Below are 25,544 nucleotides of genomic sequence, written 5' to 3'. Positions count from 1 at the left end.
AGAAAAAGGTTGAGATGGTTAGGGCACGTTCTGCGGATGAAGAATGACATATTGCCCAAGATCGTCGTTTTAGGCCAACCGTCTTGGGCTAAACGGAAAGCAGGTTGTCCTCAGCTGGGGTGGGAAGATGTCGTAAATAAAGATTTAAGGGAAATGGGAACTTTGTGGGAAGGTGTAAGGAGAGGGTTTTAAATAGATTAGAATGGAAGGGGATCGTGCGCAACTGTGTCGGCTTCAGTTGTCTTGGTACTGCGGTGAGTTGTTAGTAGTAGTAGTAGTAGTAGCACTACTGCTGTTACTAGCAACTCACTACAATACCAATCCGCCTCTGACCCACCCAGCTGCGCATGCTCCTCTTCCCAACTACTCAAAGCTTCACTTTTTACCCCCTACCCAATTACTACCCAATTTAGGGATAGCTTGCTTTCTGTTTGGTACAAGATCGATGGACAAAAAGCACAATCTCTGGCAATCTCTTATCTTACCTCAGTAAGACGTTAAAACAATTATGATGAATCTAACCACAGAGAAACCGAGGGACTACTTCAAGAAGTTTTGTGGATCAAAATTTTCCGTTCCTATTACTGGCTTAATATTTCAGACAGCAGAACGACTCGGGCGAAAATTAAAAATCCATTTCTTTTTACAGGCATAAAATTTCACGCAAGAGGTTTAAAATCATTCAGGCATTTACTAGGCGGGGCTATTTGTCTCTCCAAAAATGAGGGATAACGTGACTGCCTAATAAAAATTAATACAAAAGTAAGCAAATGAAATCAAGGCCCACTTTATGCTATGGAACTACCGGAACTCTTTTTCTCTCTAACGAAGTGTCACAAATGATTCTAAATATAGAAGAGAAACAATTATTAACAGCCTAGAAAGAAAAATATCAAATTATGACACTAGTATTGAAAGCAATTCTTCAGGCAGTTTAAAGTTGATTGTAGCACGTATGTTAATTTGAACTTTTTTTCTTTTTCTACTTGTTTCATTTACAGTTTTGTGCTTAAAGTAACGGAACAACTAATCGTACTATTTCAGTAAAGCTCTACCTATTCAATGTACAAGACAGAAAATAGGACATCAGTAAAAGCACAACACAAACTAATGTTTCAAGTTATTTTAACTAAAAATTACATCAGGCTAATCAGTTCAACTGCGTCATATTGCAATTCTATTGAAAAGAATCGGCTCGATACTGGCAAGATGTGTAAAAATGTTGAATGTTTACAAACAATATCTCACCAATGCTATTTCGATATACGAGCCAATGTTGCGCTGGTTGTGGTACTTAAGAATATGGGAACTGCTAAGTGGCAACTTCGGAGCAAATTTTTTAGTTGGAGCTATAACAACGTTTTGAGTATTAGCAATGTTTTAGAAAAAACTAGCGCCATAACAGTATGTTTTTACCCAAAAGCATTGAGAGATTTCAAATTATTTTCAGTTTGATTTATTTTATTTATTTATTTCAATATGTATTTGAATTATTATGGATTTCAATTATTATTGATTTCAGTCAAAGGTCTAAGTTTTTCTTTATCTATTTTAAGTTTAAGTTTTTGATTTCATTCGTTGCATTTTATTTGATTTATTTATTTTAATACGGATTTCAATTGAAAGTTTAAGTTTGAGCTTTATCAGATAGTGTTTGAAATTAGGCAAATCATTCTTGATGAATGTATCAAAAAACATTAGGAGGCTACAAAAATCGAGAGAGAAAAGGGCTTAATTTAAATAAACCCGTTTTGGAGCTAAGTTGGTATGCAGAAGATATTGCTAAGCTGCTGGGTATTGCCAAACTGCGGTGGTGTACATTTACAAATAAGTGTACTTGTAAATGCACAAAAATACGTCAACACAATACACTCTTTTGGCAAAATAGTTATTTTGTTTTTGACACAATGTAAGGCAATATTGACAAAGAGAAAAAAATAAATAAACTTCTATTATAAAAAAGAAATAACTTCTCTGTTTAGGTTCTGGTAATTAATTTAAAGATTTTAATAGACAGCATAAAAACAGCTTTAGTAGCATTGCCTGATTCAGGTGTTCAGCCCCCCAAGATTTTTTCTGGCACCCTCTTATCATGTTCTTTCTTTTTTTATCTTTTTTACGAATAAATTTGTCAATTTGGTCAATTGTTGGCACCTTCGTCACATTGGGACCCCTCCCCCAAGATTTTACTTATTGGCACCCTTGTCACACGGGACCTCTCCCAAGATTTCGCTCTCGATCTGCCCCTTGTTAGTAGTTTGTCTTTGTTTTATTTATCAGAGACTATTTTATTGTGCCTGAATTTGTACTAAAAGATGAAATGCATAGGACAAAAGCAGACAACCCATTAGCCTTGGCAAACAGGACAATCCTTTGTAAAACCACACGTTTTCATTAAAAAGAAATTTCGAAATTTTCGCTTTTCATTCAAAAGGAATTACAAAAAAATTTAACACAACTAACAATGTTTTTATGTCTTAATGATTAAATTTACTACTTTGATCATTCTTCCGGTTTACAATTCAAAATTTTTTTGGCGTTTTGTAGATTGCATATTATATTATCCTGAAGTGACTGACAACTGCAAATTTAACAAGAAGCAAACGGACGTAGCATTTCAGTTCCTTTGGTCATGTAACACAAAAACCATATTTCGGCACTCTGGTGTTTTAGAACAAAAAAGGTATTTTAGTACAAATTATCATTAACAATAATTGTCCTCTGGATCGTAGCCTAAATGTTTCAGGGTTCAAAAACTCTGAAATTAGGCATCAATATTTTGAGCCAATCATTGAAAAAAAAACAGAAGTAACGCTTCTGACAGTATTACTACTAGTAGGCTTACACTGAAGTGTCGTCCCAGCACCACCCACCTCCACATTCCTCCTCCAAACCCAGTCTATTCAAGACTTGGCTCTTTACTAGTAAGCATCATACCTTAATACAGCAATCAAATCCAGGACAGGTAATGTTTGACTCGATTTCTTTGACCTTCTCTAGTAGATATGTTTTCCAGCAAATAGAACAAAACTGATGATTACAGCTAAGTTCAATGCAAGACTGTTCATAGCTAATATCACAGCAGATTCCACACTCAAAACTAAACGTTTCACTCGTTGCAGAAGAGCAAGAAGGTTTTCCCGAATGTTCGTAGTCTAGCACCACGTCTGCTACTGGGAGTGTAGTTAAGGCAGAGGCAGGTGGTGTAACACCTGATCGATTACAGCATCCGACTGGATCACGAAACCAATCTTCTAGGAGGTCTTCCTTTGACCATTCTGAAACAGTCATAGATGCAGCTAAACTGCTATGGGACGCAAAACAAAGTTAAAATGTGAAAAAGAAAAAGCATAAATATAAAGTAAATCTGAAAATCTGTATTTTGCGGTAAAAAAAAAAAAGAGCTAAGAGCTCATATGGCACTTGTGGCGAGGTCGAAAGAGCCAAGAGCCAAGAGCTCATATGGTATGAGCTCTAGCGAAATTCTAAGAATCAATAGATTGCTTTAAAAGGAAAATCAGAGGCTTAATGCCGGTCGGAATTTAAAATAAGAGCTCTGAGTCACGAGGTCTTTCTAAATATCAAAATTCATTAAGATCCGATCACCCACTCGTAAATTAAAAATACCTCAATTTTTCTAATTTTTCCTCTCGCTTCAGCCCCCCCCCCCCAGATGGTCTAATCAGGAAAAACGACTTTATAAAGTCAATTGGTGCAGCTCCCTGAATCGCCTATCAATTTTCATCGTCCTAGCACGTCCAAAAGCACCAAACTCGCCAAAGCACTGAACCCCACCCCCTAACTCCCCCAAAGAGAGCGGATCCAGTCCGGTTACGTAAATCACGAATCTACGAAACTTATAAGCATTTTCGGTTTCCCCCTCCAACTCTCCCCAATGTCAACAGATCTGGTCGCGATTTGAAATAAGAGCTCTGAGACATAAGATCCCTCTATATATCAAATTTCATTTAGATCTGACCACCCGTTCGTAAGTAACAAATACCTCGTTTTTCTAATTTTTCCAAATTACCCCCCCACCACCAACAAAGAGAACGAATCCGGTCGGGTTATGTCAGTCACGTATCTAGGACTTGAGCTTACTCTTCCCACCAAGTTTCATCCTGATCTCTCCGCTTTAAGCGTTTTCCAAGATTTTAGCCCCCCCCCCCAACTCCCCCAATGTCACCGGATCCGGTTGGGATTTAAAATAAGAGCTCTGAGACACAATATCCTTCGAAACATCAAATTTCAAGAAGATGCAATCACTTCTTCATAAGTTAAAAATACCTCATTTTTTCCAATTTTTGAGAATTAACCCTCCCTCCCCCAACTCCCCCAAAGAGAGCGAATCCGTTCCGGTTATGTCAATCACGTATCTAAGACTTGTGATTATTTTCCCCAACAAGTTTCATCCCGATCCCTCCACTCTAAGCGCTTTCCGAGATTTTAGGTTTCCCCACCCTAATTCCCCCCAATGTCACCTGATCCGGTCGGGATTTAATATAGAAGCTCTGAGACACGATATCCTTCCAAACATCAAATTTCATTAAGATCCGATCACCAATTCGTAAGTTACAAATACCTCATTTTTTCTAATTTTTCCGATTTAACCGTCCCCCCACTCCCCCCCCCCCCAGATGGTTGAATCAGGGAAACGACATTTTCTTATTTAGTCTGATCTGGTTCCTGATACGTCTGCCAAATTTCATCGTCCTAACTTACCAGGAAGTGCCCAAAGTAGCAAAACCGGGAAAGACAGACAGACAGACCGACAGAATTTGCGATCACTATATGTCACTTGGCACACACCGAGTGCCATAACAAACATAAATCCCAAAAGTTCTTTCGTGTATGGTAAAGATGAGGCACGAAAGCAGGATTATTTTTTCATAGGGAAGATGGGGAGGGGCATGAACATAAAACAGATTTTATTTGATAATTCGATAAAAAGTGTCTAAAATTTCAGTAAAATATGGAATTTAAGGGGGATCAGGGCCCTGAGGCCACTGCATAAAATCAAGATGTACAATATTCTAAGATTAAGACTAACGTACAATATTTCATTGTGAATCTTATCATGAAGATTTCAGTTATTCTAATGTTTAGGTGAAATATACACTAAAAATTTCCGGAAGGATATTTTTAAGATTCAAGGAGACTTATAATTTACAAGTTAAGCTAGAGATAGCCTATATTACACTGCTCTTTTTATCGGGTATACATTCCTATCCCTTAAGCATTGCTAAAACTCAAAATTAGAGGTCTAACGACCAATAGATTTTTTTAATCAAACTGTATCCTCAAGTATAACAAGAGCTAAGAGCTCATATGGCACTTGTGACGAGGCAAGAAGAGCTAAGAGCCAAGAGCTCATATGGTATGAGCTCTAACAAAATTCTAAGAATCAATATATTGATTTAAAAGGAAAATCAGAGGCTTAATGCCGGTCAGGATTTAAAATAAGAGCTCTGAGTCACGATGTCCTTCTAAATATCAAAATTCATTAAGATCCGATCACCCACTCGTAAGTTATAAATATATAATTTTTTCTAATTTTTCCTCTCCCTTTAGCCCCTCAGATGTTCGAATCTGGGAAAACAACTTTATCAAGTCAATTTGCACAGCTCCCTGACACGCCTACCAATTTCCATCGTCCTAGCACGTCCAGAAGCACCAAACTCGCCAAATCACTGAACCCCTCCCCCCAACTCCCCCAAAGAGAGCGAATCCTGTACGGTTGCGTCAATCACGTATCAAGGACATTTACTTATTCTATCCACCAAGCTTCATCCCGATTCCTCCACTCCAAGTGTTTTCCAAGATTTCCCCCAACAACTCCCCCAATGTCAAAAGATCCGGTCGGGATTTGAAATAAGAGCTCTGAGACATGAATTCCTTCTAAATATCAAATTTCATTAAGATCCGATCACCTATTCGTAAGATAAAAATACCCCAATTTTTAAGTTTTCCAAGAATTCCGGATTCCCCCTCCAACTCCCCCAATGTCACAGGATCTGGTTGGAATTTAAAATTAGAGCTTTAAAGCACAAGATCCTTCTAAATATCAAATTTCATTAAGATCTAGTCACCCTTTCGTAAGTTACAAATACCTCAATTTTCAAATTCCCCCCCCCCCCCCCAACTCCACCAAAGAGAGTAGATCCGGTCCGGTTATGTCAGTCGCGTATCTTAGACAGGTTTTTATTCTTCCCATCCAATTTCATCCTGATCTCTCCGCTTTAAGTATTTTCTAAGATTTCCAGTCCCCCCAACTACCCCCCCCCCCCCAACGACGCTGGATCCAGTTGAGATTTAAAATAAGAGATCTGGGTTACGAGGTCCTTCTAAATATGAAGTTTCATGAAGATCCGATCACTCCTTCGTAGGTTAAAAATACGTTATTATTCTAACTTTTCAGAATTAACCAACCCCCCCCCCCAACCACCCCAAAGAGAGCTGATCTGTTCCAATTATGTAAATCACGTATCTAAGACTTCTGCTTATTTTCCCACCAAGTTTCATCTCGATCCCTCCAATCTAAGCGTTTTCCATGATTTTAGGTTCTCCCCCTCCCAACTCCCCCTCCAATGTCGCCAGATCCGGTCGGGAGTTAAAATAAGAGCTCTGAGACACAATATCCTTCTAAATATCAAATTTCATTGAGATCCGATCGCCCGTTCGTAAGTTAAAAATACCCCATTTTTTCTAATTTTTCAGAATTACCCCCCCCCCCCCCAACTACCCCAAAGAGAGCGCATCCGTTCTGGTTATGTAAATCATGTATCTAGGACTTGTGATTATTTTTCCCACCAAGGTTCATCCCGATCCCTCCACTCTAAGTGTTTTCCAAGATTTTAGGTTACCCCCTCCCAATATCACCAGATCCGGTCGGGATTTAAATAACAGTTCTGAGACACGATATCCTTCCAAGCATCAAATTTCATTAAGATCTGATCAACCGTTCGTAAGTAAAAATACTTCAATTTTTCTATTGTTTCCGAATTAACGGGCCAAGTGCCATAAAAACCTGTCTGAATTGCACAAATAATGAGAGGCCCAGTGATATCCTATTTTTCCAAAATTTACACTATCTAGGTATTCCTGAAGACCCCCAATATCCCTTTATTATCTATCGGAAACATAAGTACTTCTATCGAATTGGTAAATCAGAAACTTTGACCAAAGCAGAATATACTCATACCCTAATTACTCGAAAGACCACAAGCAGAATCCCTCGCCCCTCAGCAATGCTTAGCCCCTTGCCCAATACAGTAGCGGTTACTATTTCTAGGTAAACGACAATATATTACCATTGGAAACGGGAAGGCTAGATTTGAGAATACACTCAATGAAACTTTGAATCAAAGTCCCAAAGAAGGATGGACCCTCGATATACAGAAAATTTTACACTCGAAAATTACACTCGACAACATTTTTTTTAATTTTTTTTAACATCAATTTAATAGACATATTCTCTCCGGTAGATATTCCATACATGCTGCGTGGGCAAGTCAACTCTTCCATTAGATAGTGCTAGATAACTTCATGACTTTGAAAAGTCAATGAAACGATATAGCACCATCTTTTTCTGGTAATAAAAAGGTCTCAGCAGATCTCCAGACGAGAGGATCTATTGGTCCCCATTTGGCTGTCAGGCCGTAGTTTGGAGATCCTTGGTTTAAAATAAAGTTTTAACTTCAAGTTTAATTAGGCATATAACTTTCAATTTAATATTTAATCTTTATTTCCTCACTACATTGTCTTCCTTAGAAAAACAAACCGTTTTTATCAGACACTCAACGAAACGCTTTAACTTCTATTGTTTTATCATATTCTTTAGAAAATGGTTTGACCCTGGCTTTACGAGCAAACTAGATCATTCTCCTCTTTATAGTTTTACCCATTATAAAAAAGACCCAAAGAAGAAACAAAAAAAAAATACCATGGTCCTTCAGAAGAACTTCTGCAGTAAATAGGGGAATGTGAAGCATATCAGTAGTTTCAACAATCAGTAAGTCTTTGGCTTCCTGTAAATCCTGAGTTTTCAAGCCACTGTAAGAAGCATCTGTGTCAGACCCACTACTATCCCAAGGAGCCTCAGGCACTTTGGGTTCTTCGGGTGATTCAATCTGAAAGAACATGTTGAGATAATTGGTATACGAATAGCATACTAATTTGGTTCTATACCAATAGGATAACAACACTTTTCACGATTGAGTTGGATTCATCCAGCATATACAAGATTGTCCCTAGTCAAAGAAAAAAAAAGACACTAAAACAAATACACAAAACGCCAACCTGCTAAACTTGTGACTCAGTTTAAGCCCACCCCGTCTCTACTGGCTTTCAAGTTTATAATATAAACGTTAGATCTTGTTTTGGTTTGAAATCCTTTAAAATTAAATTTCTTCTAGTCTTATTTTGAAAGTTTGAAACTAAAATGCATTTGTAACTTTACCAGATTTTGTTCCCTGGGGGGGGGATGTAACTCATGCACAATATATAGTTGTTTGTTGTTTTGTTTTTCTTTTCTTTTTTTCCGTTCAGCTTGAAAGTTACAAAGTATGTACTCTAGGTGGAAAGGACTTAAGGCACAAGTGATCTTAAGAAAAATACAGAAATGGCTAGGAAAAAGAATTAATGAATCCTAAAACAAACAAAAATTAAATGAACAGACAAGTCAAATCTTAGGATATCAACAGAATGGTTTAAGGCGCAAAGAATAGTTTCCGACCCAACCATTTAAGTAGATTTTCAATACCCATGACTGGAAATCCCAATTCCACCCAAATTTTAAAATGTAAAATATTATTAAAAAATTATGAAACAAAACTAGCATTGACGTTTTGACCAAATATTCAAATTTACCCTAAAACTTAAATTGCAATCAAACATTTTAGTTCTTAAGCAGAAAGGCTAAAAAAAAACTTTTAAATAATACACTTAACAGAAAATACGAAAAACTATGAAAATTAAAACCAAAATGAAATATCTTTAAAAAAAATCCAAGGCTGGAGTTAAGACACCTAAAAAGAGTCAAATAAAGTTATTTAATAAGTAAAACTTAAAAGCATTTAGAATCCTCACAAACAAATAAAGGAAACCCAAAACAAACAGAAATTAAAACGAATATTCCAGTAGAACTTGAGATTGTCTAAATTTAAGATTAATTTAACTGTTAACGTTAAACCAAACGAAAACGTTAAGCCAAACTGGCAGAATAGAGAAACGTTAGCGAAAGGATACGGTTGAATCAGTGGCTGAAAAAATGGAGTATTTTGAGGCTTGTGAGTCGGTATCAGAAAATTTTGTGAGGGATAACAAAACTGTGGTGGAGCTCAATATAAAAGATCCTTCGCCTCAAAGCTTCAAAAGCCCATCAAGGTCAATTGAAAAAAGTAGAAAATCTCCTACGAATAAAAATGAAAAAAGAGTTGGAAAAGTTAGTGAAATCACTAGTCCAGAAGACAAGAACCGCCGTGACATTCGTGGTGTTGTGAGAAGACATTGACTTTAGTTCCCACATAGTGAAGAACCCGTCTCGCCGTATGTCCCACCAATACATTATGTTTTATTGCCAAGTGAATAGGGATACTACGGTCGTGTCCACCCGTTGCGTATAGTTACATGGAATATTCAAGGTGTGAAAAATAAGATAGATCAAATATTACAAGATTTAGATGGTGTGGATGTTATTGCTTTAATTGAGAAGTGGCACAGTGAAGATTTGGTAGTAACTTTCAGATGTCATTCAGTAGAAAAAGACACTAGAAAAGCGGCTGGAAACATGAGATATTATGGAGGTATTTTAGTGTTAATTAAGCAACGTTGTTTACAAAAATATGTACGTATTCCGGGCAATTCAGAAAACATTGCATGGGTTCGAATTCCTCTTACAAAGGGCAAAAGATTGATGCTTGGACTTGTATATATATCTCCTTAGAATAGCTCAAATAGATTATTTTTAGTTGTGGGCGATTTTAACGCTTATAATGGGTTGTACAATGAAATGAATCAAGCTTCGTTTATAGGAACGCCAGATTTGATACCTGATACCAGAGTAGCAAGGGTTTTAAAAGAAAGGTTAATTGTTGGGGTAAGAGGCTTCTAGAGCCATGCTCTGATAGTGCACTTGCGGTTGGAAATGAACCATTTGAGGAGGATGCAGAGGTGGGTAAATTTACCTGTCTGTTAAGGAAAAATCCCAACATTATTCATTATATATTGGTTGGCCTCGAGTTTGTGAAATACACAATTTGCGTTGAGGTTCTAAGACTCATAAGGTCAGGTCTTTTTCCAGTGGAGGTTAAATTAAGCCTTATAACGAGAATTGCGAGAAAAACAAATGTGGTAAAGAAGAGTAACTTTTTTTGTGGTAAAAAAAATGGTTATTATATGAACCCTTTAAAGACCGAGTAGAGATGTGAGAAGCTAGAGTTGACGAGAAATGAACTTCCAAGAACCGAGATAATTGAAAGACTTGAAATTATGTACAAATCAACAGTGGATGTTGATATAACTCTGAGTGAATTGGATTCAATTATTTATAATTGTGCTCAAAAATCTAAAAAGTTATATAAAAAAATAAATGTAAATTTCTTTGAAAATGAGTAAAATTATGAAAAATTATTTAGAAGACTTACTAAAGGTAGATAAAAATTACTCTCCATCTGAGGAAAAGCAAGAATTACTGTTAAGATTTAAAGAAAAAAGAAGAGAATATGATAGGTTGATAAAAAGAAAAAAGCGGCAGAAGCCTAGAGAAGAACAAAGGGACTTGAAGCAAGTTGTTAATCAAGTTAATACGAATGATTTTTGGTCAAAACTGAAATCAAATGACAATAAAAGAGAGACCCTATCAGATATCCCAGCGGCGATACTTGGTCAAGTTATTTAGAGGGTATAGAAGGAGAGTTTATACAATTAAGTAAGGAAAATAAGAGCAATTTTGTGTTGTTCCTTATGAGAGAAAAGGATCATGATTTGGTAAGAGAAGTTTCGTCAGAAGAAATTAGGAGGGTTGTCAGGAATATGAAAGGAAATTCTGGACCAGGAACAGATAGAATACCAGAAATTTTGATAAAGAGGTCACTTAGTGTGATGTTGCCTGTGTTAGTTTACATATTTAATAGAATTATTAGTAATGGAGTATGGCCTTCTACATGGAGGACATCGATACTGGTACCTATATTTAAAAGGGGGAGTCCCAGGGATCAAAAGAGTTGTAGACTTAGCTCCTATATTTAGCAAAATCTTAAGAGAAAACTTTAGATAGCCGGTTCAATGATTGGCTAGAGGGTTTAGGAATTATGAAAGAAGAATAGGGAGGTTTTAGAAAAGGTTATAATACTACAGATAAATGCTTATTTTAAGTGGATTAATTGAAAAGTATTAGTCTTCTAAAAAATACCTCCTCGTAGAAATGTATACCGTAGGGTGCACAAATTATACCCAAACTTTGGGGGATGGTAGGTTCTTATTCGTGGCTATTCGCTTTAAATTTAACTTTATTATTCGTTAAAATTACTTTCTGTTTCAGTGTTCATTTCTTTACGCATTGTAGTTTATGTTTGTTTCAAGTTTAATTTATCATACGGCTTTATTCTGGCTCGTTTCAGCCCATAATAATTCATTTTAGCCATAATATTGCCCTTCTCTTTTATAAAAACCTTTTTCGGAAAATGTTTTTTTTTAATTAATTATAGAAAAAAAATCCCCAACGAGCAAGAAACATCCCTGAAACTGCGGAAAAATCATTAGGGACGACAACCATTACCACAGATGGTGATTTGCTCTCTTGTATCAACTACAGAAGCGACATTTCATATGAAAATTCGTCAAGGTTTAATCCAACCTTGGTTTGATTTATTAGAAAGCTCGTCTAAAAACATAAAAAGAGCGGAGAATAAATTAAAAAACGAAAATAACAAACAATGAAAACATACTTAATATTAATAAATTACATTAATACAACAATGAGCCTAATACGAGACAGAAAAATCGAGAACTCAAATATAAACAGAACAAGAATACAGAACCACAGTTTGTTTGCTGTTTTTATATATCTTTCACTAAGTTTTGAAACTATGATGCCTGCATCTACGATTAGTCAACCTTGAGTCTTAATCAATCATTATTTATTCATTAATCTTGAGTTGCATTTCCACAATGATGTTTGGCAAAACAGAAAAAGGAGATTATTCTTTGTCAATTTTAATGAATATAATACAGAAAGGCTTCGTGTAAGGAAGTACGACAGTATTGTAAAGACGGTAAGGATGGAAACAGCTGAAAAAAGTTTTGGCAATTTTTCAAACTGCGTCGAACAATGGAGCCCAAATAATCTCCGGTTATAAATTAATCATTAGAAATTTTAATTTTAGTTTTTGCTTAAATCTTTGAAATCCTTTTACATCACGACTGTCTTATAAGTCGCTTATTTTTGTACAAAAAGAAAGAATCGTCTTCCGGACAAAGTTTCTTTAAGTAGTTAAACTACGTCTGATTCCGTCGGTAAATCAGAGGTTCTTAGAACTTCATATCTTTTTTTTATTCCTCCCTGAGATTTTCATTCATCTGGAACTACTACTTTCTTTGAAATACCAATGAAAATTACTTCATTATAGCCTTTAAATCAAATACAAGAATGTGATAGTTTGTGATCAAAGCTTGTGCAATGAAACTTTCAGAGGTATTTAGAGCTTTTATCTTTGTTGATTCCACCCAAAATTTTCGTTCATCCGGCTCTACTAACTTCTTGGTAAGTTCAAAAAAGTTACATCGGATAGCGATTGTTTGCTTCACAGAACGTGATGGTTTGTAATCAAAGCTATATCAATGAAACTCTCGTGAAGTTTTTAAAGCTTCATGTTTTTGCTGATTTCTACCCAACATTTTAATTCACCTGGCTCTACTGATCTCTTTAAAAATCAAAAATATTATTTCGGAAAGCCGTTGCCAACCCTATCCTTTAAATTGAAGTATTTACTAAAAAGTGATCTTTTCTCGTACATTCCGTATATTCATGACCAACAGAACACATATAAGAGTAAGTCTTTTCCTACTGTTTTAAAGTTGCCAGTTTTCTACATACAAAGTGTGCGCACAATGAATTAATTGAAATTAGTTTTTCGCCCTTTATGTGTTTTGATGGCTGAGCAACAGAGGTGCTTATTTTCTACTCCTCTGCGGCAAAATTCACAGCACCAATAACAGCGATTAATATATTTTTAGTATTGACCAAACCAGCATCACCGTGATTATAACAGAGGAAAAAGCATGAATTCAAGTTATTCCTGGAAGTTTTAGAAAAAAAAATTCCAAATTTGTTTCCACTTAGCCAACTTGAGGTCGGGGATCTTTTCGCCCTCACCCAACAAAGTTAATTTGCTCACTCGGGTTAGTTAAGCTTTGATGACCATGGGTCCTGTAAATAATTAATTATATTAACAATTATATTAATAAAAATAAAGTGAAGAAAGGCTCAATTATTGTTTTTTTACAGACCAATTTTAGTCTGAGGGTCTATCAAACCCAACGAAGTTAAAATTTTCCCCCGTATTAGTTAAGGGCTTATGACCATTGTTCCTTAAAATACAATTAATTTAATTATGTATTTAATAGCTTGAAATTAGGAATTTTAAAGCTAAGAAACGTTCAGCTATTGTTTGCTTACAAACCAATTTTAGTATGGGCGTCTATTAATCTAACCAAGTCAAAATTTTCGCCCAAGTTAGTCAAAGGTTAATGACTTTCAATCTTCAGAAGCATAATTAGTTCAGTTATATATTCAATAACTTTACCCTAATTAAATCATAATAGAGTTAAGTTGCAAGGAGCATATACTTACAAAGACCATTTTTGATTCCAAAAACAAAGCAATGGAATCATGGTGATTTCGAGAAGCCAAGTCCGCAGCTGTCAACCTTTCAGCATTTTCTATGAAAAGTGGCGCATTGTTGTTAACTAAAATATCAACCAGTTCATTATAACCAGCTGCAGCTGCCAGATGCAAACCAGAGTTTCCGTTCTAAGAAAAGGAACAATTTACTATTTGTTCTCTTATATATCAAAGTTAACATCGAAAGCTTTAACCGAGCGTGTTTTACCCTAATCTAACCGTGTCTAATCTTTACCGTGTCTAACCTAACTTTCATTAGAAAGGGTTAGTAAAGCTCCAAAGACATAAAAATAAAAACACTTTTACTCTCTGGAAAAAGTTGAGCCTCTTCATACCTTATAACCGCGATTTTCTAAAAAAATTCTTTTGGCTGTTATAGGGCAGTATTACATTTTCGTCAGTGTTGTCGCATTATATGGATATAAAAACTAATTAGTTAAATATGGAAACGCTTTTCGTCCGTAAAAACTAAACATTAACAATCTATTGATTCCTAAATACAACTACTCTTTCAAAAGAGAGCTGCCATAGTATCTTAAGGTATAAAGTATCTTAAGTAATCTTAAGGTATTTGGTACCAAAAGTTTTTAGCTTATTTTTTGTTGATTTTTTACCTATGTGTCTTTTATTTAAATTTGGCGCCCGATACTGCCAAAAACGATTTAACTGCATACACAAGTCTTTTTCATAAAAAATTCCTGGTTTTTCCTAGTTTTCAATATATAATGGTTGTGAAGTCTCTACTTAGCAACTTCAATCTGATTTCATTTTCAGTGTCTTTGGTACTTTGAGCTTGTTAAGAATAACAACCATTGAACAAGTGGAAAAATAAAATATAAAGAAAAAAAGAAACTAAAATGAAAAATAAATACTCAACATGGTGAAACATGGAAAACGCCATAAAATCTTTAAAATACTTTTTTCTTGTAGCCCGACCAGCTTTTCCGTTATATCTAGAACGTTCTCATACCACGGTGGCAAATATCTTGAAAATCTAACACAAACAAAATATGCTTTACGAAGCACTTGAATTAAACTTATCAAGGAGACAGGGTTGGACTACAGTTTCGCACTTCCTTGACAAAACTTTAGCAGCCTGTTCGTAGCTTCTTATAGAAGGGTAGTTCGCATCATCCAATAAAAAGAGGCAGCAGAGGGAAATTTAAACATTTAAATATTACAAAGTTCTAACTTTATATTGTTTATAGTAAAAAAAAAGTTCAGATAGAAAGATTGCTTCGTTTTTTAATACCGTAAGAGACGCGTAACTGAACAAGACATATCCTTACATGACTGCTCAATATAAAAAAAAGAAGAAAAACAACCAAAACAATAAAAGCGGCCACAGAATATACATGTCCACAACTATAAATGTCGACCAAGATAAAAATTTAACAAATTAAATTTTTCCTCCCCTATGGGACTTTAGTAAATAGTTTTCTCTTAGTCAAAAAAATTTTCGTTTCACTATAGACTTACTTCAATTTGTGAATATAAAACACAAAATTATATTAAAGGGCAATTATACATAAAGAATGTGTCATTGGGCCATTGAAGCTCCGTGGTTAGAGCAACCTGCCTAGTAACAAAAAGGTCTTGTGCCTAAAACTCCACTAATCGGATAATTAAAAAATCTTTTTATCTTAGATATATTAATTTTAGATAATTCACAAATATTCATTTTAACCAGCATTTCAGATATGGAGGCAAAGAACATAAAGATGCAGAATCAAACAGTTTAGTTGAATATGATACACAGTGATTTAATGCATTTTTGCAATACTAATTTCTTTATAGAATTTATGTTAAATATTACCCTTGTTCTGTAATAACGCTTCATTCATTTTTATATTGAATTGAATTAACCTTTATTAATAAAAAAAATACATATAATAATAACAAGTAAAATAAATTTCAAAATCAATCTGTCTCGTCAAAAAAACAAATATTTCTTTTTATTCCTTTTATAGAGGAATAAAAAGATTGTAACTATTTTTTCTACTTTCTGTTTTAAATAAAGAATAGAATTTGTAGAAAAATCTACTGGGATTCTCAGAACGACACCACACGCCCAAATTTGTTCTAATACTTTATATACTCCGCAAAGGACGCTCCAAGACGAATATTTCAAAAATTCTGCGCCCGCGCATCCGTTTTAAAATTTTTAGATCCTTCTCAAACAAATAAAAATATACATGAGCTTTATAAAGAATATTGCAAATCTTTTCATCTAGGAAAAACAGGGCCCCGCAATTTTATTCTCGCTTTAAGGAAAGGTTCTCTCCTTAGACATGTCTTTCTTGCATTCTTAGACTCAAGGGTAAAACGGTAAGTCCTTGGTATAGAGCGTGTATTATTCGTTGAACAAATGGGCAATAATAAGCTTCGAACAAAATTCATCCACACTTGACCAATAGGAACGCGGCCACTTAATTAGTGGACGTAAAAAAACGTCCCCTAAAATTCCTCGTTTTAGAGCGTATATTACTCGTTGAACAAACGAGCAATAATAAACTTCTAACAAAATTCAGCCACACTTGACCAATAGAAACGTCCACTTAATTAGTGGACGTTAAAAAAACGTCAACTAAAAGTCCTTATTTTAGAGCGTGTATTACTCGTTGAACAAACGAGCAATAATAAACTTTGAACAAAATTCAGCCGCACTTGACCAATAGAAACGTCCACTTAATTAGTGGACGTAAAAAAAACGTCCCCTAAAATTCCTAGTTTTAGAGCGTGTATTACTCGTTGAACAAACGAGCAATAAGAAACTTCTAACAAAATTCAGCCACACTTGACCAATAGAAACGTCCACTTAATTAGTGGACGTAAAAACACTAAAAGTCCTCGTTTTGGAGCGTGTATAACTCGTAGAACAAACGAGCAATAATAAACTTCGAACAAAATTCATCCGCACTTGACCAATAGGAACGCCCACTTAATTAGTGGACGTAAAAAAACGTCCCCTAAAATTCCTCGTTTTAGAGCGTGTATTACTCGTTGAACGAACGAGCAATAATAAACGTCGAACGAAATTCAGCCACACTTGACCTATAGAAACGTCCACTTAATTAGTGGACGTAAAAAAATGTCCACTAAAAGTCCTTGTATTAGAGCGTGTATTACTCGTAGAAAAAACGAGCAATAATAAACTTCGAACAAAATTCAGCCACACTTGACCTATAGAAACGTCCACTTAATTAGTGGACATAAAAAAAACGTCCACTAAAAGTCCTCGTTTTAAAGCGTGTATTACTCGTTGAGCAAACGAGCAATAATAAATTTCAAACAAAACTCAGCCACACTTGACCAACAGAAACGTCCACCTAATTAGTGGACGTAAAAAAAACGTCCACTAAAAGTCCTCGTTTTAGAGCGTATATTATTCGTTGAACAAACGAGCAATAATAAACTTCGAACAAAATTCAGCCACACTTGACCTATAGAAACGTCCACTTAATTAGTGGAGGTAAAAAAACGTCCACTAAAATTCCTCGTTTTAGAGCATGTATTACTCGTTGACCAAACGAGCAATAATAAACTTCGAACAAAATTCAGCCACACCTGAACAATAGAAACGCTTTGTCAAGAATATTGCAAATCTTTTCGTCTAGGAAAAACAGGGTAAACTACCTTCCCGCAAATTTATTCTCGCTTTAAGGAAAGGTTCTCTCCTTAGACATGTCTTTCTTGCACTCTTAGACTCAAGGGTTAAACGGTAAGTCCTTGGTTTAGAGCGTGTATTATTCGTTGAACAAACGAGTAATAATAAGCTTCGAACAAAATTCATCCACACTTGACCAATAGGAACGCCCACTTAATTAGTGGACGTAAAAAAAACGTCCCCTAAAATTCCTAGTTTTAGAGCGTGTATTACTCGTTGAACAAACGAGCAATAAGAAACTTCTAACAAAATTCAGCCACACTTGACCAATAGAAACGTCCACTTAATTAGTGGACGTAAAAAAAACGTCCACTAAAAGTCCTCGTTTTAGAGCGTGTATTACTCGTTGAACAAACGAGCAATAATAAACTTTGAACAAAATTCAGCCGCACTTGACCAATAGAAACGTCCACTTAATTAGTGGACGTAAAAAACGTCCACTAAAAGTCCTCGTTTTAGAGCGTGTATTACTCGTTGAACAAACGAGCAATAATAAACGTCGAACAAAATTCAGCCACACTTGACCAATAGAAACGTCCACTTAATTAGTGGACGTAAAAGAAACGTCCACTAAAAGTCCTCGTTTTAGAGCGTGTATTACTCGTTGAACAAACGAGCAATTATAAACTTCGAACAAAATTCAGCCACACTTGACCAATAGTCCACTTAATTAGTGGACGTAAAAAAACGTCCACTAAAAGTCCTTGTTTTAGAGCGTGTATTACTCGTAGAACAAACGAGCAATAATAAACTTCGAACAAAATTCAGCCACACCTGACCAATAGAAACGTATGCTTAATTTTGTTCATCATGCAGTAGCCAAGACAGCTCAACAATTAAAACATGTCAAAACTGCCGTAGATTTTGATCATTATAATGTTTATTTTTAGCCATAGGTTTAAACATGTCCTATATTTGGGAGAAGGGGGCATTTAATTCCTCCATGGGAATGGTGAAAAAGGTTCATTTTAGGCAACAACTTTCTGATTTTCCCCAGGGATTGCCAAGAAACATACACCCCCCAAGGGAAAACAGCCTAAAGATTCATTTCTTCTTATTTTGGCTCGGATACGGACCTGTAAACCCAATTTATTATATAATGTGTGGTAGTGAAAGTCACCTCTCTGAACTTCGTCTTGACGTCTGAATTACCCCTTACAAAAATTGAACAACAACGTCAAAAAATGGACCTTTTCCATACCATAGTCTCAGCCAAACAATCTCCCACTCTTTTTCTCCCAAAGAGTCAAAACTATTGACACCTACGAGAAGGGTGAGAACCACATAAATATTGACTTATAAAAATCATTGCTAAAGAAGCCTTATAACGCCTTGGAATCTTATACAATCATCATTTTCCATGAATATAGGTCCATAAAATCAACTACTTCTTTATGTTTTCTGTACCTTTCTAATCCTACGGGATTCTTTTGATATTTTCTTAAGATTAAGAAGCCTTATAACAGTCCAAATTATGTGAAACAATGAAACGGGAATGATAAACAATAAAAGAAAATACACACCAATGTTAGGAAGAATCTAACAAATACCATCACACCTTCTAGTTTCCGTCTATGATGCTCGTCATCGGTATGCTTCATATTGCTCAAAAATGAAACTATTGTTTGCCAACTATTCTTGGAGGAAACATTCCCCCTTTACCTCGCCCTTCTCTGTTTATGTAAACTTATATGACTGTATATATCTATTGTACATCTTAACACATAGAAAAATGTACATTATAATATATCTTGTCAAGAGCTAAGAAATCAATTTTTTCAAATTCTAAATTATCTGTTATGGTTGTTCCCCTTCTCTGTACCTTACCCCTTCTCTGTGTATGTAAACTTAAATGACTGCATATATTTATTGTACACCCTAATACATTGAAAAATGCACATTATAATATACCTTGTCAAGAACTAAGAGATCATTTTTTTTCGAATTCTAAGTTATCCGTTATGGTTATTCCCCTTCTCTGCTCTTCTCTGTACTTCACCCTTCTCTGTGTATGTAAACTTAAATGACTGCATATATTTATTGTACACCCAAATACATTGAACAATGTACATTATAATATACCTTCTCAAGAGCTAAGAGATCAATGTTTTCTGGTTCTAAATCATCCGTTATGGTTTTTCCCCTTCTCTGCCCTTTTCTGTAACTCGCCCTTCTCTGTGTACGTCAACTTAAATGATTGTATATATTTATTGTACAGCCTAATACATTTAAAAATGTAAATTATAATATACCTTGTCAAGAGCTAAGAGATCAATTTTTTCTAATTCTAAATTGTCCGTTATGGTTGTTCCCCTCCACTGAAGAAGTATATTCATGCAGTCGATCTTCCGTTCGACGGATACTTGGGCTTTTTCCAAAGGAGCTTTGCAAATGAGATGTAATGCCGTTTCATTGAACAAATTCCTCTTATTCGGATTTCCTTGCAGGTCGTTGAGAAATATTCTTAGTAAATGTTTCATTCCGTATTGAGCAGCATAATGAAGAGCAGTGTAGTGGTAAAGATGTTCACCGAACGTTGCATTTGGGTCTAGGGACTTTCTAAGTTCAGGGTTGCTGTAAAAAATCTGAAAACAAAAAATAATTTGAAAAAAATGAATAAAAAAATAATTAACATTAATCTATTACAGGAGCAACACTGCAATTTCGTCCAGTTTTTTTCTTCTTCTTCTTCTTCTATCCCGCCAATTTCGATTTATTACAAGAATCCCTGCTCTGACGCCTGCTATTTTGTGGGAGGTGTGAGCCGCATGTCATATTGATGCACCTAATGCTACATTTTAGAAAGTCACATAATAATTCTTGCCAGAAGCCAAAAAGAATGGCTTTTATTTGTCGTGACCCAGAGCCTACAGTGAATGAGATGAAGTAGAGTTTTATAATCTATGTCAAAAAAGATCATCTGAAGTTGTTCCACAAAACTTCAAAAAATTGATTTTACACAATTTCTTCTAGTCTTATTTGTAGGGTGGCCAACACTATTTATTATGTTGTTACTGATTTAAGAGCTTGATAATTTAGGAGATAACTGCTAGTACTAATAACTTACTGCAGCACCAAGCCGTCTGAGGCCAAAAAAGCTACGAACACGCCTTCTACATCCCAATCTATCCAAAGCCTCTCTCTTTACACCCTCCCAAGAAGTTCCACTTTCCATTAAATATTTCCGACCTCCTTTTCGTTTGGCCCTAGACGGCTGGCCAACAAAGATGGTCTTTGGCAATCTGTACTCCTTCATCCGCAGAATGTGTTGATATCTTCCGACATCCGAATATCTTCCGATATTCGAATGTGTTGATATGTGGAATTGTGTCGATACGTGTTGATTGTCAAATAATCTTCCGAGCGTAAAACTACCACAGATCACTATCAATAAATAAATGAAACTTTGAACGAATAGAAATTACAATAAATAGGCAAGCTAAACTCAAAACGAGCAAAAATTAATATGAGTAAGGCTGAAAGCTCCTACGCCTTCTCAAAATCAGAACACAATCTGCACTTTACTGAAAAAAAAAAACTGTGGATTGTAAGTTTAATTGACATATACTGACAGCTCTTCCTTAAGCTTTTGATATTTTTTATTTATGAAAATAAGAAAGCTGAAAACATTTTAAACGTTTCTATTTTTCAGTAAAGTACAAATTCCGTTCTGGTCTTGGGAAGGCATGGGGGTTATCAGCCCTTCTCATGTTATTTTTGCTCGTTTTGAGTTTGGGTCGGCTGATTATTGTAATTCATGTTCGTTTTGAGTTACACTGATCTATTTATAGTGATATGTGGTAGTTTTATACGTTTGGAATATTATTTAGTATCCTCAAAAGTTTCAAGTTAATACTCCCAGTTGTTCTCGATATATTGCTGAGGTATCTTATTGGCAACCTTAAACATAATGCCTTTTGATCTATTTTAAAGCAACATTTAGTTTTAAAGCATATTGTGCCAATTGCATAATTGTGGGAGGTTCACATGCCTAAGACATAGTTGCTGGACCGTTCTACTATGCTGAACAAAATGGCTGTCTCAAAACTCTGACTAAATTCGTTCGGAAAATGAATAGGGTTGAGAAAAGGGCTGCTTACCCTCAAATCTCTTATTACTCTTAAAAAGGGCACCAGACGCTCGCGCTGTAATTGAAGTACAACGGGGGACCTCTCCCTTTATATATCTAGTAAAAACATTTTAAGCAAGTAAAAACAAAGTGAAAACATTTTAAATGTAATTTGTTTTCAGTAAAGTGCAAATTATGTTCTGGTCTTGAGAAGACATGGGGGCTGTCAGCCCTACTCATGTCAGTTTTTGCTCGTTTTGAGTTTGACTCGGTTACTTATTGTATGATTTAAATAAACAAAACATGTTTAAAATGTTTCTAGCTTTTAAGTTTAATAGATATAAAAATTATCTGATCGGGAATCCATATATAGAGGCCTGGCCGAGTGCCGGGACCCGGTACTATCAGTATATGTATACTAAACTGACAATCCACAGCCATTTTTTTCAGTAAAGTGCAAATTCCGTTCTGGTCTAGAAAAGGTATGGAGGTTGTCAAAGACAAAATTTCCAGACCTTCCAACTACGCTGAACAAAATGAACAATTCAAATTTTGAATGGGTGTTTTTGGGGGATTGATGGGTGCGGTGGGTGTTGTCCACCAATCACTTTTGACTAATAAAAAGGGCCTTTTCAATTTCAAATCGAGTGAGCCTTTTTCGAAGTTTCTGCAACAACAAACGGCAATCTCAAAATTTTTATCAGATGCTTTTTGGGAAAATACGAAGTGTGTATGTGTGTGGGGGTTATCTATCCTTTGATCACTCTGAATCTTAAAAGGGACATTAGAGCTTCTGATTACCAATCCGATGAGCCCCTTCCAAAGTTATACGATCACCCTTCCTATATAGACCTTATATGCCCCTAGGGCATAATTTACAACCCTTGCCTTGAGGGTCGTGCTGGGGGTGTGTCATTCTCAATGACATAATTTCTGGACCTTTCAATTACGTAGAACAAAATACTATCTCAAAATTTTGATTGGATATGTTTGGTGAAATCGTGTTAGTGGGAGGCGGGTTAGTTACAATCCAATCACTTTCAACTATTAAAAAGGGCACTAGCCCTTTCAATTTCCAATCAAATGAGCTCTTTTGGAAGTTTCTACGACAACAAATAGCCCTCTCAAAATTTCTATCAGATGTATTTCGTAAAAATACAAGGTGTGTGGGAAGTTAATTTCTTAAACCATCCTTCAATCACTCTGAATCTTAAAAAGGACACTAGAACTTCTGACTACCAATCCAATAAACATCCTATAAAGTTTATACGATCAACTATTCTGTACATACCTTATATACCCCAGGGAATATCCTCGAAGACATAATTTCCAGACCTTTCAATTACCTTGAACCAAATGGCTATCTCAAAATTTTAATTGGATGTGTCCGGGAAATAGTGTGGGTTGTCATCCTCAAAGACATAATTTCCGAATCTTTCAATTACGTTGAACAAAATAGCTATCTCAAAATTTCAATTGGATATGTTTAAAGAAATAGTGGGCGTGGGAGGGGATTTAGTTGCCCCCAGTCACTTTCGACTATTAAAAAGTGCACTGGCACTTTCAATTTCCAATCGAATGAGCAGTTTCTGAAATTTCTACGACAAATCCCCATCTCAAATTTTCAATCACAAGCACTTCGGGAAAATACATGGTCCGGGGGGGGGTCCCCCGATCAGTGGTCCACCCACTGATCATTCTCAATCTTAAAAAGGGCACTAACACTTGTGATTACCAATTCAATGAACTCTCTCTCTCTCTCTCTGAAGATTATACGATCATCCTTTCTATATATTCCTTATATGCCCCCAGGGCATAGCTTACAACCCTTGCCCTGAGGAAATTGGGGTAAAGGGGTCGGGCGTGTCATTCTCAAAGACATAATTTCTGGACCTTTCAACTGCGTTTAACAGAATGGCTATCTCAAAATTAATTTTGATGTGTTTGGGGAAATGATGGGCGTGGTAGGGAGGTTAGTTGCCCTCTAATCAGTTTTGATTATTAAAAAGAGCAGTATCCCTTTCAATTCTAATCGAATGAGCTCTTTTCGAAGTTTCTACGTCAACAAACGGTCATCTCAAGATTTCTATCATATGCATTTTGAGAAAATACAAGGTGCAGAGGGGGGTGGGGTATCCACCCTCCGATCACTCTGAATCTTTAAAAGGGCACTAGAACATCTTATTTCCAATACAGTACGCCCATTACAGGGTTTTTACGATTACCATTTCTATATATGCCTTATATGCCCCCAAGGCATAACTTAAAACCCTTATCCTGAGGGCTGTTGGGGGTTGTCATCCTCAAAGACATCATTTCCAGACATTTCAATTACACTGAACAAAATGGCTATCTCAAAATTTTGATTGGAGGTGTTTGGAGAAATGGTGCGCGTGGAAGGGGGTTAGTTTTCCTCCAATCACTTCTGACTATCAACAAGGGAGCTAGCCCTTTCAATTTCCATTCGAATGATCCTTTTTCGAAGTTTCTACGACAAGTCCTTCGACACGAAGTACCCTAGTCTAAAACCAAAAAAATAATCATTGTGCCCACATTGCACTTTACTTAGGCAACATTATTGTGCTGCCAATGATATTACCTAGGTAAGTGAAGCTTTCCACTTTATGAATCTTCTCGTTAACCAACGTCATCTCTTCACCTTCACTTATGCCCAATCCTAGCGACTTAGTCTTCTTAATTTTAATTTTGAAACCTATTCTAGCACCCTGAACTTTGAAAACCTCTAAAAATTCATTCATTTTACTAATGTTTTCATCCAAGAAGCTCAAATCATCAGCATAATCCAAGTTTAGGAGAGTACTACTTTCCCATTTGATTCCGTGTTCACTGCAAAATACTTTGCCGTGCTCCTTATAAATTTTGATGGGAAATATGGAGTCCAGTACAGTGCAAATTAAAGATAGGATTAATACCTCTTTAACCAGCAAAAATAAATATAGGATGAACCTATTGAGAGTACGTTATATCGCGATGGAAGCTGTAGGAAATTATATAAAATGTTCATAATTTAAAAGTGAAGACATGTCTATTTATTAAAGAACTAGAGAGTGCGTTGCTAGGATTGAAATATAATATGACTACAGGTACTGACAGAATGGTAAATGAATTGTTTAATGTGGTGGATGTAAAATTAGAGTTAAGCTGAAAATACTGAATTTCCTGTTTTATGCAGGGGAAGTACCTAAATTGATTAAACCACTACAGAAGGAAAAAGAAAAGAATCAAAATAACAACCATAGTCAAAACTACTTAAGTCAAAGTATCAGCATCAATTGTCATTTCACTAGTGCATTAAAAGTACTTAAAGTACTTAAAAGAATCAAAATAACAACCATAGTCAAAACTACTTAAGTCAAAGTATCAGCATCAATTGTCATTTCACTAGTGCATTAAAAGTACTTAAAAGAATCAAAATAACAACCATAGTCAAAACTACTTAAGTCAAAGTATCAGCATCAATTGTCATTTCACTAGTGCATTAAAAGTACTTAAGTGAGTATAAATTGGGAATAAGAAGTATTTATTGCTTGACCTTGGAACGTTTGGTCCATTAATGCAAAATATTTTATTTGTGACAAAATATTGCCCGGCAGAAATGGAGGATTATATTCCTTTTCATAAAAATAGCTAACGACCATATAGCTCTTTCTTCTTCCTCTGAAAACGAGTACCATAGTGAGTGAATTAGACTTCAAAAATTATCAGATCGTCACATAGCTATTTTTTTCAAAGACATACCATCTATTTAACTATCATTCTACGACGGACCAACTAGATGATGATATTTTGTTCATTGTTTCTATTGAATTCAAATTTAGATTTATTTTAGGATTTTGGTTGTTCAATTTCAGGCTTAGAATATCAAACTTGAATTTAAATTAGTATTA

The 25,544-nt window shown here is 35.5% G+C and overlaps 1 protein-coding gene across 4 annotated transcripts in view; it reads right to left on the bottom strand.

Annotated features, from left to right (window-relative positions):
- Positions 1-25,544, bottom strand: part of LOC136031765 (ankyrin repeat and IBR domain-containing protein 1-like) — a 90,089-nt gene that overhangs the window by 50,695 nt on the left and 13,850 nt on the right. For all 4 annotated transcript variants that reach the window (XM_065711510.1, XM_065711508.1, XM_065711509.1 and 1 more), the window contains exons 3-6: positions 19,820-20,152; positions 13,850-14,029; positions 7,943-8,129; positions 2,938-3,278 (exon numbers count right to left, since the gene is read on the bottom strand). In XM_065711510.1, coding sequence (XP_065567582.1) covers positions 2,938-3,278; positions 7,943-8,129; positions 13,850-14,029; positions 19,820-20,152 — 1,041 coding nt within the window. The remainder of the gene's footprint in view (positions 1-2,937; positions 3,279-7,942; positions 8,130-13,849; positions 14,030-19,819; positions 20,153-25,544) is intronic.

This window comes from Artemia franciscana, chromosome 10, assembly GCF_032884065.1.
Source record: "Artemia franciscana chromosome 10, ASM3288406v1, whole genome shotgun sequence".
Taxonomy (NCBI): domain Eukaryota; kingdom Metazoa; phylum Arthropoda; class Branchiopoda; order Anostraca; family Artemiidae; genus Artemia; species Artemia franciscana.
Note: the sequence above shows the minus strand (reverse complement) of the source record. Positions and strands in the feature narration are given on the sequence as shown.